A 13,581-nucleotide genomic window follows, 5' to 3' on the forward strand; every position below is an offset into this window, starting at 1 on the left:
TTTACATCTACAGTTTTTTATTTCCTGTAGAGAAAATAATAACTCCCTCTACAGTATTCTGTTGCAGATCTTTTAGTTGTTAATGGAAACAGACAGTTATAGCCACAAATTTGGAACAAACTTCCAGAAAACTGTAAAACAGATGAAACACCGACTTCCTTTAAATCTAGACTAAAAACCCACCTGTTTAGGATTGTATTTGAAACGTAATCAATCATAAATTTATTGATGGAACTTGACTTAATGTCGTGTTTTGATTGTTGATTCTACGTTGCATTATGTTTCTGTGTTTGTAATGATGTAAAGCACTTTGAAATGCCTTGCTGCTGAAATGTGCTATACAAATAAAATTTGATTGATTGATTGATTGATTGATTGATTGATTGATTGATCATAGGGCCAAAGTTGCTAAAAAACAGCAGATGCCCTGGCATTAAATTTCTTTTAGAAAATAATTTACTGTTATTTTGATGTTTTAAAATATTTTATTGCACAATAAGATTTTAATAGAAAAAGAGATTTTTTAAGAATCTTGCTTATTGTGTCATTTAGTTTTTAAAGTCTTGTTTAGTCGATTTTTACCGTTTTCACTTATTTTCTATTTTGTGTATGCTGATATGGTTTTTAAAGTTTTATGATTGAAAACCTGAAGGTTTAAATAGACTATGTTTAATTTATTTCTAAATTGGTTTCAGAATTCTGAGTTTGACCAACTACAAATTAAATGCAAATTTGGCTTCAACTTTCCCTAAAAAAAAAAAGGCCTAAATATAGTGCTTTTACATAAATTAGCTGCATGAACGTAAGACATTGGAGACCCTCTGACACCATTAGTAAATAATCAGAATTTTGCAACCTAAAATTTGTTATTTTAATTGATCAGGGAAGTTTTACTTTGTCATAGGAGAAGAAATGACAAATGGGTATTTTTCTTTCTTTTAGCTACTCTTGAAAATGAAAATTATTAAATGCCATCTATGTGCCAATCCATTTTTTGGAAGTCATGTCAGGGAAAAGCATCTTTATTCTATGACTTCAACATATGTTGCTGGCTGACAACTACAAGGGCAACTAGTTGTGGTGGGTTTGGCATAAAGCAAAAAAAAAAATCTGGAATGAAAATATGGAAAAGCAACTGTTCAGTGACTGTTCGTGGGTGGGCTCCATGAGGTGGGGAATATGTTTCTCTTCCAAAAATCTTACTAAAGAAAAATTATGAGGCCGATACCATGAATCTGAAAATGGGTTTTCATTTGGTCATTCAGCTGCATAATGTTCCGCAATGAAGGAGTTGTATGTCAGAAATAAAGTTCACTGTGAAATTATATTACTGAGATAAAAATTAGTTCCTCTGACATTTTACCTGGGGTGGCTATAAGTAATGAAAGTCCTACAACATAAAAAGTTTGATTGTTTCATTTTTAAGTGTAACTTCTTTCTTGGCTATGGCCAGTCTTGAAAGAAAGTTGGGTCCTTAACAAAAATTTTAGCTTTTCTGAAATCCTTATGAATTCAGGTCTTTGCTGCCCAGTTTCCAATTGAGTTGGTCTTCATTATCACGACAAGGTTACCCAGATGTTTCATAAAGTTGCATCAAATCTTAAAGTCCTTGTCTCTGACCACACGTGTGCGGTCCCTGCAGGACTTTCATCTAGTTTTGAAACGGACTATAAAACTTCTGAGGGGGCAGAGTTTCTATCATGCTGTGAGTTTAAATCACTCTGTCATTGCTCAGCATTACACTTTGTCAGGTTTTTGTGATACAGAGACTTTAGAGCTTCTTTGATGTCTTCAATCTTACGCCAAACAGGACGATAACGACTAATGACTGCCTTCCATGTTTGATTTGTGCAACAACATCAGCTGCTTTGCATTCTAGCAGGTTTTCTGCTCAATCCCCCAACTATCTATACACTCAGACATTTTGGAATTATGGTCATAACTTTGTTTTGTTGATTCTGCAAAGAGACAAATGGGGTTTCAGGCACCATCTCAAAATGACAGGGACCCAAAATAACAAAGCAACCCCACTCCTGCAATAAACAGTCTGCTTCCATGGTTTCATGAGCCTTTCCCCTTGAAGAACAAACCGTAATTTATCTCATTTTAATGGCAGGCTTAATAGCTTGGACAGCATCTTCTCCACCTGTGAGTGTCTCCTTGCTCATTTAATTGGTAGAAAAGGTTGTTAAGTTACTGATGGTCCAGTCATGATAGAAGCATGTGTATTCTTGTCCAGTTTTTGGGTAAAAACTCATCCAGAGTAAATTTCTTTTGGGGTTTTTGGGAAAAGTCCCCCTCTGTTTGGACTCTAGTAGGTTCTTAATGGGTGTCATAACTCCATCCTGACAGATTTCACTGTGGTAGGACAGTCAAAATGTTTGTGATAGTCCATTTCTGACCAGTGCAGTCCTGAATGGCCAGCTGGAAGGTGAACGCTGACTGCTTGCTCTCCACCAGCTCCAGACAACGCTGAGACTCAATATTCTGGATGGCTCCCCCCTGCAGAAAAAGGAAAAAAAAAACAACAAATAAACAAACAAGATGAAGGAAAGCAGACATTAGTTTGGCACCTAAATAAATAATCTACCACCGACCCACTTGTAATGAATGTTTTCAGCTTTCTCTAATACCCTTCTGTTCTTGGAAGCGAACATGTTTACCTCTGTAAACATGAGCAACCCCATTTTTAATGTTGACTGGAGAACATTTTTCAGTTGCATTTATGTCCAGCCGATTTGCATTTACATGTTTGGAGGATATCAAATGTCCTTGTCATCCATTAGATACATAAAAATAAAGAACTTCATGTTTTGTATTTTACAGTTTGCATAACGGAACATAATGAGACATCGTCTGGTTGTCAGAAGGGCTATAAAGTTAACACAATGAGATAAAAACATTAAATGCAATATAGCTGTAATGTTTACTTGGCACAAACTAATAAAAATAGCAAAAACCGCATATGGAAAAAAAACACACTTACTGGTTCAATAGAAATGAGGAGGGCAAATATATTTTTAATAAAATGCATTGATGAACTTAGAAACAGCAAATAGGAATCTTCTTTAGAAACAGATATTTTGCAAGCTTGACGCTCTGAAGCACACAGGAGAAAGCAGTAGCTTAACTAAGATCAGACTTGATAAGTGTGCTTTTTCTCCCTAAGGAAACTTAGGTCAAAACAAAAACCTTAAAGGCACAGATGCTTAAAAGCCATTTTTACCAAATCCATGTCAAGCTTTAAGATTTCTGAATTACAACATAATAAAGTTGGATGTTGTCTGGAGGGAGAATGAGACAGAATGTCAATGTCTAATGAAGACAACAGGAAGGGCTTTTGATAATCCGGGAGCAAGAGAATAGTGTTCAACTGGAAAAACACATGTGTGATCATTATTATGAAGCTAAAGCAGATTATGATGAAACATCATTAGCTGATTAATTGGGTGCACCCTTTCACAGGAAAACACGAGCACGCACAGCATCACCTGTCATAGCTGCAGACTTGCACATCGACTCACTTTCACTCCTGATTATAAGTGAAGAGATTGCTAATAAAACTTGAGACCGAGACCACAAATTAAGTTTCAAATCTTTGTTTTTACAACATTAGCGCAAATGGAGTCCAGATTAGGTCACTATGTCTCCTCATACAGAGAAACCTTGGATAACCATTTCATTTAGCTGTCTCTTTTCAGAAACATATTCTTTATGCTAGCTGTAGAGAAAAGCAGTTTTTACAGAATCAAGTAAGTGGCAAAACTGCTCTATGTGGAAGTGGTGTGACACATGTGCTGGATGCGCTTACGACACACACCTGTTTGGATCAATCAACTCTAAATGTAACTCTTTAGGTTTTACACATGAACTAGGTACATTTTAGTCAGTGAAAAGTCTCTAGGTATGTTTTTTTTTTTATATATATATATATATAAAAATAAAATGCAGTGCTTTTTGAATACTAGGTGACACATGTGAAGAACATGTCTTCAGGGGTCCGAAAACCAAAACCTGTCACTCTAGAACCACACGTGACACTTAGGCCCCTCCACCTTGGCTATTATAAACCCCTAAAATAAATGTTTTTAATTATAAAGGCAATAAGAAAGGGCAGTTTTTCCTGTATATTTTTATGCAATATATGAATAGAATACCTACAACAGACAGTCACCAATGGCTTTTCAAAATAAGATTTTATGGCTTCAAACTTTATGGTTTATATCTTTAAGGTTACCTAAGATGCTGCCAATCACTTTTACCATCCATCATTGGATTGTTTTGGTTGAGAGTAGTTTATTCTACTCTCACATAAAAAAACATAGAAACATCCAAAACAATATTCTGTATCTGACTGCATGTGCATGCAAATGATGTTTGTACAATAGCAGCTGGGTGCAAATACATGCACTATTAACCCTCCTTTATGGCTACATCAAAGTATGGCTACAGCAATTTTTTTTCATTGTTTTTAATAGTCCACAAATGTGGCTGGTCTTGTACTGTGTTTTTTAATAACCCTTAGATTTAAATTTTGGTAATGACATGTATTCACATTTTACTGTTCAGAGGTACATTGTAAATATTATAATACATTTCAAAATCAGCAAGGGTACACAAACACTTTAAACCATGGGGAGCAGAATAAGCCGAGCACAGTTAAAACCATGCTCTAACACTGAAGTAAACACCTGCTTATATGATGTCAATTAATCTGATTAAACAAACAACCACATACCAATATGAAGCATCATGCATTACAAAATAAATCTTATAATTGGTAAATGGCTGTGAATCAATTTAAATCAATGGGTGATATTCATCCTACTATTAACCTTGTCATTAACCACACAATTAACACTTAACTTCTGGGATCTTTTCCAACAGGCAGCCCACCAGATGCTAAATATGTGCTGTGAAAAATAGGTAGCTGTCAACCATAGCCAACATTCATTTGACCTTGTGTTTGAAATGTCACAGCTTGTGATCACAAATTAATATCAGTTTACAACTGCAGAACAAGGAAGGACAGGAGGCAAAAGTGCTGCCGCTCTTCTGGTTTAAGTTATGAGAGGGGCCTCACTCTTCAAGAACTTGAGCTAAATGCTGAGAAAAATATGTATTTAAGATTTATATTAACATGTAATATTTATGCTAAATATTTATTAGGCTAAATAAAGTTTTTGCATAATTAAAATAAGCAAAATATAAAAATGTAAGCTTGAGCTGAATGTGTTTTTTGCACATATCATTTTTGCTATAAAGCCTCTATAACACTCCGATGCAACCAAATGCTTAATGAAATTAAGTTCAAATGTGTGCAAAGTGTCACATCACTCAAAACTGGCAACTGTTTAAAATGTTTTCTGCTCATGAATACTCTCTCTATCTCTGTAGTGTGATGAACTTCAACAAATTGTTTTGAAATGGTTATTGAAAACCTTCCTAGATTGATCAGAATGACCAAGTTGTTTGTTCTGATCTGTTCAGCTGTTCAGCTTTCCACCTTAGCATTGTGTTAGCACACACCTGTTTGATCATCATCAGTGTGGCCACTTCAAAATAAATAAGGAGTTTTGGTGCTTTGCTGCTATAGACCAGTTAATCAATGCACTCGATAAGCAGCTCAAAGCTGCTATTTTCCACTTAAATCCTATGAAAACACCAAGGAGGTACTTAAAACCTTTCATTATTGGTTTTTTAAACGACTGCATGTCACTCTAAGATTGAAATTTTGTTTCTTTTGGTTGTCCATTAATTTTAAAGCAATTTTATTAACAACTCACTTATTTCAGCTTCACAGATTTTTATTTTTGTCACAGTTGCAATGAGTTCAGACATCCAATCTAGTGAAAACTAAAGGATTTCAATGGGCTCCGGAAAATAAGTGGACATTATTGATTATGCTAGTTAAATTTTGGCATATGTGTAAGCACAAATAATTGTTATTTGCATTGAATCTCAAATTCTTAAAAATGATTTGGTCCCATCAATTGTTATCTTTAGTGACATTATTAGCAAGGGTACACAAAGGGTACAAGCTTAATGTTTATATGACACCATGTATTTGTTTAACATTAAGATGTTTGACAGCAATTAAGGTGATGTAGTGTTAAAAAAGTTGAATAAATATGCTGCCGAGTACTTTAATGTTATCTAGTGTAATTGTAGTTATTGCTTAACACAATACGCCTCTGAATAAGGACTGTGCTTTCACTTAATATGGGCATGTTTCTCTCCCCTGTGTGTATGCATGTGTGTTACATTTTATTCTCTTCAACAACAGGCTGGAAACCAAAGTAGGTCCTTCGTTTTTTTTGGCACAAACAGTAATATACTTTAATGAGCTTGGGCCCCGTGAGAAAGAAGACGAAACTCATTTGTGTCAAACTCGCTGTGCTGTTCACGAGAGCTGCTTTCCATTAAAAACAGTATGCTTTAAAAATCTCACCCACGTCCAAGGAAATAAAAACAAAAACACACACTCTCAATAGAATGACCATCAGTGTGAGCCTAGAAAATGAGCATACAGTAGTTTTCCCCCCAAGATTCTGAGTCTTCATGTGAACATCAAATTTTGGGCTAAAACGTGAAATTGTTTATGAGTGAAGTGTTCTTCTCTTGATGGGAATAGTTGTTTCTGCACAAATCATTTTATCCCCGCACTGTTCTGTTTTTAAAATAAGAAATGTAAAGGTAAAAAAAAAAATCCTATGTGTTATTATGGACATTTCTACGTCAAGCAACACATGAAATAAAATATCAAATTTAACAAAACACCAAAAGAATAATTAACATGAGGTGGTTACAAAAACCTATGTAGGCTATGACCTCTTCACTAACTTAAAATGTTTTGCTGTACAAAGTACAATGCTAAATATCCAGACTAAGTTTCCTATTGAATTAAAAACCAGGAAAAAAGACTGGCCACTTCATAGCATTAATCTTCTTGACCTAGAACCAAAATGCCGCTGGGGTATTTAAGGTTGAAGCACCCATTCCAGCATTTTCCATTCAGTTAACATGACCTGTAAACATATTTTAATATATCCATAAACATATGAACCCTGATAATAATGCAGTAGATAGGCCTGGGCCACCATGCTTCAGTATATTGTGGGTTAAATTCAACATTTCTATAAGTGGGCTAGTTAAAAATAACTTGTCTGTAGATAGGCATCTTTTAATAGCAATAGTGTTAACAGATAACTGCAGGCCTTCTTTGATCACCCTGGAGGTGATCAATGGTCACAGAGCTGTCACAGAAGGTAAGGCTAGTGCATTTTACTTTATTGTCACTTTTGGCACTGCAACTGCTGTGAATATGTTATGTCATAATCTGGTCCGTTTCATTTAAAGATTGGTATAAGTAGTGCTTCAAATGGAAGCGGAAGAAGAGCAGAGGAGCTGGGGAGAAGCACACATACCTCCCACTTTGTTGATGCTTTTGCCTGCAGTTTTAAAGGAAAATGTACATGTCAGAGACCCCTGGCATTGGGTTAAGGGATTAGAATAACAGGAGAATAGCAGTGGGCAACAGGAACAGCACAAAAAAGCAGATTTGAAGTTGATTTGATGACCTTAGTAAACATTATGGATAAAACACTTACCAGTTTTAATAGTTATGAAAACATGTAAAATGTTTTTGCTTATGCAGAACTTTAAAATGATATTTATTTGTTTATCAGTGAAAGCCAATACCTCTGAGTTTCTTTTATATAGTAACTCTGCAGGTAAGATGATTTTTTCTAAAACATTCAAAAGGAATAACTTATCCAAATCCATGGCTGCAGCTCACATAATTTTACATTACTGTGACTCGTATGAAACAACTTTAAGCTTTAGGACATCGGTGTGTTTTTGAACCAATCCGCTCAGAGTGATCCATAAAACACAGATATCGGGATTTGTGTTCATGATTCTTTCTGATCAGATTATTATTTTTGTGCAAAATGGCTTGCTCTAGAGGAGCTGCCAAGTCCCTTCATCAGCACTTTCTTGAGCAGCAGATAAAATTATGAAAGTAGAAACTGCTGTGTCATTCTCCAGAGTAAAACTGAAATGGATGGTGAAAGCTCACAAATGTCGCTCATTTATAAGGAAACTTCATTAACTGTGATATCTGTGCTCTCATAGGTGTTGGCATTATTTCAAAGGTCATGGAGACTCTAAAGACCATATGGTGATCTTGCTCAACTCCTTTACTGTAAGATTATAAGACTTCAGTTTATTGTCAGTAATGTCTCATTGGTTATTGTGCAAAAACTTCTGTAAACTTTGCTTAGGACTAGGCAAAGAACCAACTCAGGCTGAGGTCATTGTGGTTCCCCCATCAATCACTTATATGGGTGCCAGCAGTGTGACACTTTTTATGATCAATTTCTTAACAAGGTCACAGGCTCAGAAATTCCCAGTTATTAAATTTGCTGTTTGAAATGGCTTTCTTAATAAAACATGCTGTGTTAAATGGTGACTGATTGTTTTTAATTGAGGAAAGCGTTTTGTTATGTTAGTGCATCCAATCAGGACAAGTGCCTTGCAAATGCTGAAATATGTATAAAAATACTGAAAACGCTCGCGATTAATTATTTAATACAAGAGATCAAACAACAATATGCAGAGTAAAAGTGTGTACCCTGCACATTTACACTTAGATTTATGCTACTGTAATCAGAAGCGTAAATCTACTGCCTCTTGAAATGCATTATTTAAGTTAGTGTAAAACCCCCCCCAAAAGAACGCAGTATTTTTTGACACATATGTAAAAAAATACAAAATAAAAAAGTAACAATGACTACTAAAAAAAGCCCTCTAAATTTATTTGTGAAAGCTCACATCATGTTATCTTATTTACCTAAATAATAAAAAAGATATTACATGAATCCTCAGCTGGTTCCAGAAAACTTTAGAGCACCGGCTTTAGCAATCCATGTTGATCATAACTTGGTGCTGTGAGTGCCAAAGGGAGATTATAGAAGTATAGGACTCAATGATTTTGCTATTTCCTTCATAGATTATAATAAAGGAGAGGCAGACTTCAAGTAAGTAAAATAATCACAAAAGTCTTCCTTGTCTTTTGATCTCCAGAAAACTAGATTATTTAAAGCGTGTGAATTCCTGACAGACTTTCAACAAAAGGCACTGAAATCTGTGCTCTACCTGAGGGCTTTTCTAAAACGTCGGCTCATCACAATAAACACGCAGGCTAAGTTAAAATCTGCACTGGAACACACATGCTACAAAAAAAAATCATCTCTGTTAGAGAGAAAACCATTTGGCATTTATCCACCACACTTTCCTCTATTCTGTAGTCGACTCTCCTGTCATTCTGCAGAGTGCAGAGTTGGATTGCACTATTGATTCGTTGCTATTAAGGTGGGAGCGCTTGTTAATCAGCCCCTCAGACAGCGAGTCAGCCGGGGAGCCATCAGATGGGCTGGCGATGGAGCCGGGCTGGCGAGTCAGGCAATCTGTCAACCGGACACTCAATCTTCAGGTCACTCAGCTTGAAGGATGTGCTGAACGAAAAGACCCGGCGAAGACAAAGAGTAGAAAATAGTGGAGCAGCGTGCATTAAGTGAATGTTAAAAAGTAATTAAAGTAAAATCAAAACTCTGTTCTGTTTTTTTTTTATGTTACAATAAACTTACTACTGAGGGATAAACCTACTTACCTGCTAAATAAAACAAAAGAATAAAGAGCATTTCATTTAATATAATGTATTGTAATGCAAAATATTGTGACTTCACTACATTCCAACATTCTTAGTTTTAATTTCTGTAACTAAGTTTAAGTGAACCCTGATTTAGAATGTTTTCAGCAACCATTTCTAAGCATAGTTTTTGTCATATATTGTTGGTTAAAATGTACAAACTTTACTAAAAGTTTGATTAATGAAAGCACAAACATAACCGAAAATGATTACATGTCTAAAAGTTTGATGGGTGTAGATTGAATGATGCACCTGAGAAACACATTCATTATCATACACCGAGCCTGATGTTGAAAAAATGTAACATGCACAAGGTAATGTTTGGATAGTTTGTGATTTTCTACCAACGCCTTACTTTTGATTGCTGGTATATTTGGTGGGATATTCCAAAAACAATTAGCTACCAAGGTTAATGGAAACAGGTGTTTTGTTTGATCACACAACAGAGATTTTTACAGCTGGGCCAAGATTCCCTCATGACTCTCATAACTCTGACTAGAGATGCAGTTTGAAATAAAATCTTCACTGTTCAGTTGATGTCCTGTACACATTGCATTTCTTCCTGAACTATTTGAGAAAACCACTTGTCCTATACCTCGAAGACTAAAGGACTGTATGAATATTAGGGAAGAAGGAAGTATAAATAGTTGTATAAAGTCAATTTTGCAGCAATTCTTTATCCTTTGCATGGAGTTCCTCTCCCTATCTTTAAGGCCATGGATGTGACCAGGATCTCGTTCTGTCATCATCTGTACGTATATTGGTAACTCGAGACCAATCCTTTTTATAGCTCAGGTCTCTCTTCGCCCGGACGAACTGAAGCTCTGCCAAGATTATTGCAAGCAAAGCCACAATCCATCTGTCCTTCGCATGTATGCAGAAATTCGACACACCCAGATCTTCCCACATGACTGCCACCGGGTCTCTATATCACCTGACCTGATGTCCAGTCAAACCTCAGGAGTGAAAGCTTGGTCAATGTAGTACTACTGTCACAATAAAGACTGAGTGGAGACAGGGATATTCAGTAATAACAATGTCTCTGATTATAGCCTCTGTTGTATTTGCAGTGTTAAGAAAGCAAGAGTTGGTGTTCATCATTTTAAAAAAATGTGCTTGTCAAGTGTGCTTGAGCACTGATTTTGCACTTTAAGCCATATTTAATAATAGACGTCAAATTTGCAGCAGAAAAATGCTAAGTGCTGCCTCATATTTAGTGTAGCAGAATAAAAAAGAAACTGCTGTTTCACTTGATGCGAACACTTTGACTTCATTTGAAAGCAGGCAATTTTTGCTGATTAGGCTCTATGTGGGTCAGCCTGATGGTGCACTCTGACTCTGCTACTTTACTCTCTTGTAAATCTAACGAATAGTGACAAACTCCTCAACTCTGTGAAATGAAACTTTTTACTGGCTGTCCAAAGAGTAGGTTCTGGCCATTAACAACCCAATAAAAGCAGAACAACTAAGATGCAATGGGCATCATATCAATAGTAAACTCTAGTTAGTACAATTTAGAGGATTTACCCAACTGTCTGTAATGTTTCTTTGAATTTATTTTTTCTCAGCTCCTTCCCCTTTTATCAGATATCCCCTTCTGGTATCTGCTCTGTTAGAATTAAGTTGACTTTAATATTTAAAAAAAATCTATTTATTAATAATTCAGACTGCATGCTTCAAATCAGATGCTGCCCATGGTCTGGCTTGCTTCATTTCTTTTTCATCACAGTCAAAAACCTTTGTTTTGTTTTATTTTTTTCATTGCCCACACACTACAATTTTGTTTTTTATCAAACATTTATCTCCATTCTTAGCTTTCCTCCTCCTCTGTCTGCAGAAATCCACCCAACTTCTATTTCTTTTAGCTATAGGCTTCATTCATTTTTAAGCAGAGCTGCTATGGATCACCTGCAGCCTAAAGATCAGTTGTAGAGCTCTGTAAAATAATGTTTTTTATTATACAAAACTATTTTATGAAACAGTTTTGAAAATCGGGTGAGGGTATGCAGAATGCTGGGGTCAGTGGTTTGTACATATTAATAATTTTGAGAGAACCATTGCTCTATAGCAGTTTGCGTTTGGGCTGCCAAGCGTATCTGATGCACGCAACAAACCAAGTTTCTTGTCTTGTGTTTTTCACCCTTGTCCCCTGAGGGCCTCTGTAAGAATAATCTAAAAGCTTAGGAATGAAATTCCAACACTGAACATGTGCCCTCAAGTGATCAGATAACTATTGACTAAATTAGTCATGGCATATGTCAACATGTCAGTTTCACTTTCAATTTCAAGAATTTGGGAAGTCAAGGGGATTGATTGACATTAATGCAGACAGCATATTGCAGGAGTGACCAGCCTGGGCACTGAAATGTAATTAATTAATTAATGTTACCATAGAATCATTGCTCATCACTTTAGTCAGAATTGTTCTACTATCCATAACAATAAAGACATATGAGGGATTCTTGGCATATGGGAACAATAGTGGTCATGTGGTAAAATATTTTATTTTGATTTTATTTTATTTGGTAATCAAATTGTGCATGATACAGTGTTAAATATACAACCATTATTTTCTTTGTGCCTATTTTTGCAGTGAATCTTCCTATTCTATTGAAATGAAAAGCAATCAGAGCTTTAAAAATGGCAGTAATGCTTAATTTTACACCCCCCCCCCACACACACACACACACACACACACACACACACACACACACGCCCACACACACACACCCACAGCTATGAGTGTGCTGATTTAGCTAAGAACCCCAACCATCACCTTGAAAGAAAAGGCACTGAGATTTGTAAGCCGAATTAAAAATTATTTGTTTAGCCATAGATTTTGTTTCACATTGACCTGATGAGGGAAATTCAGGACCAACTCCAAATAAACAAAATAAATTTGGCTTTGAAATGCTCTGGTCTGGCTTGACCTTTTGTGATTGTTTTTCTTTCTTTCAATAAATTTGTTGGGACTGGTGGCCTTTACTTGACAGTAATCCAATAGGAAGGGATCAGAGAGAAGAGACAAAGGCATGTGGCAAAGGAACCGCATGTCTTTGCCGCCTCTATGTGACGGTCAAGCTTGGGACCGCCAGGTCGAAGTCTGCAGCCTCTATGTACGGGACGCCTGCTCCGACTACTGTGCTTTGTGACGCCCCGTGATTCATGTTTAAAGGAAATCTTGTCTTCCACAATGAGAGTATGCCAGGTAATGAGCATTATGTTTGTGATTGACCATGACTACAATCTACTTGTGATTATAGAACTACCAGTTTAATAATTGATGATAAAAGTAAAAAGAGGCAAAGAAAAAGACGACCATGAAAACGATCCTCGTAGAGATGCTGACAATTTTACATCTGGTCAACTAGAGACTGCTAGAACACAACTTGGACAAACTTGAGGGGAGAAAGTAGACTTTATTTTCTATTCTTATATAATCTTTCATTTTGTTCCAAGTTAAAAAAAATAAGAGAAACTGAATTAAAGCTTAGTTTTCAATTTCATTAAAAAAAAGTAACTCACTTAATGACAAAACCTATTTCCATTTACAAAATTAAAAATATGTGAAATAACTTAGTAGCTATTAGTAAAATATAACATCTGGTAATAACAAATGGAAAATTAAAAACCCACAATATTTGGGGCAGCTCTTCCAATCAGTTAATAAAAAAAGATGAAAGGAAAGTTTTCTTGTACTTACAAAGGTAAAAGTGGTCAAATCTCACATTATTCATTCATAGCACTCCTCCTATACATTTAAACTTTTTAGACATCTAAACTTTCATCTGCTCTTTTAGAACTAATTCCGTCTCAAGGCGTAATTTAACTTCTTCAAACTTTTCATGGAGAAAATTAAGTTTTCTTTT

At 35.7% G+C, this 13,581-nt stretch overlaps 1 protein-coding gene across 2 annotated transcripts in view; it reads right to left on the bottom strand.

Moving 5' to 3' along the window:
* Nucleotides 1–324: 324 nt before the first annotated feature.
* The window catches only part of LOC102224391 (polypeptide N-acetylgalactosaminyltransferase 18-like), a 134,668-nt gene continuing 121,411 nt past the window's right edge, over nt 325–13,581 (bottom strand). For both annotated transcript variants that reach the window (XM_023342692.1, XM_014473763.2), the window contains exon 11: nt 325–2,502. In XM_023342692.1, coding sequence (XP_023198460.1) covers nt 2,356–2,502 — 147 coding nt within the window. In that variant the 3' untranslated portion in view covers nt 325–2,355. The remainder of the gene's footprint in view (nt 2,503–13,581) is intronic.

This window comes from Xiphophorus maculatus, chromosome 2 (genome assembly GCF_002775205.1).
Source record: "Xiphophorus maculatus strain JP 163 A chromosome 2, X_maculatus-5.0-male, whole genome shotgun sequence".
Classification (NCBI taxonomy): domain Eukaryota; kingdom Metazoa; phylum Chordata; class Actinopteri; order Cyprinodontiformes; family Poeciliidae; genus Xiphophorus; species Xiphophorus maculatus.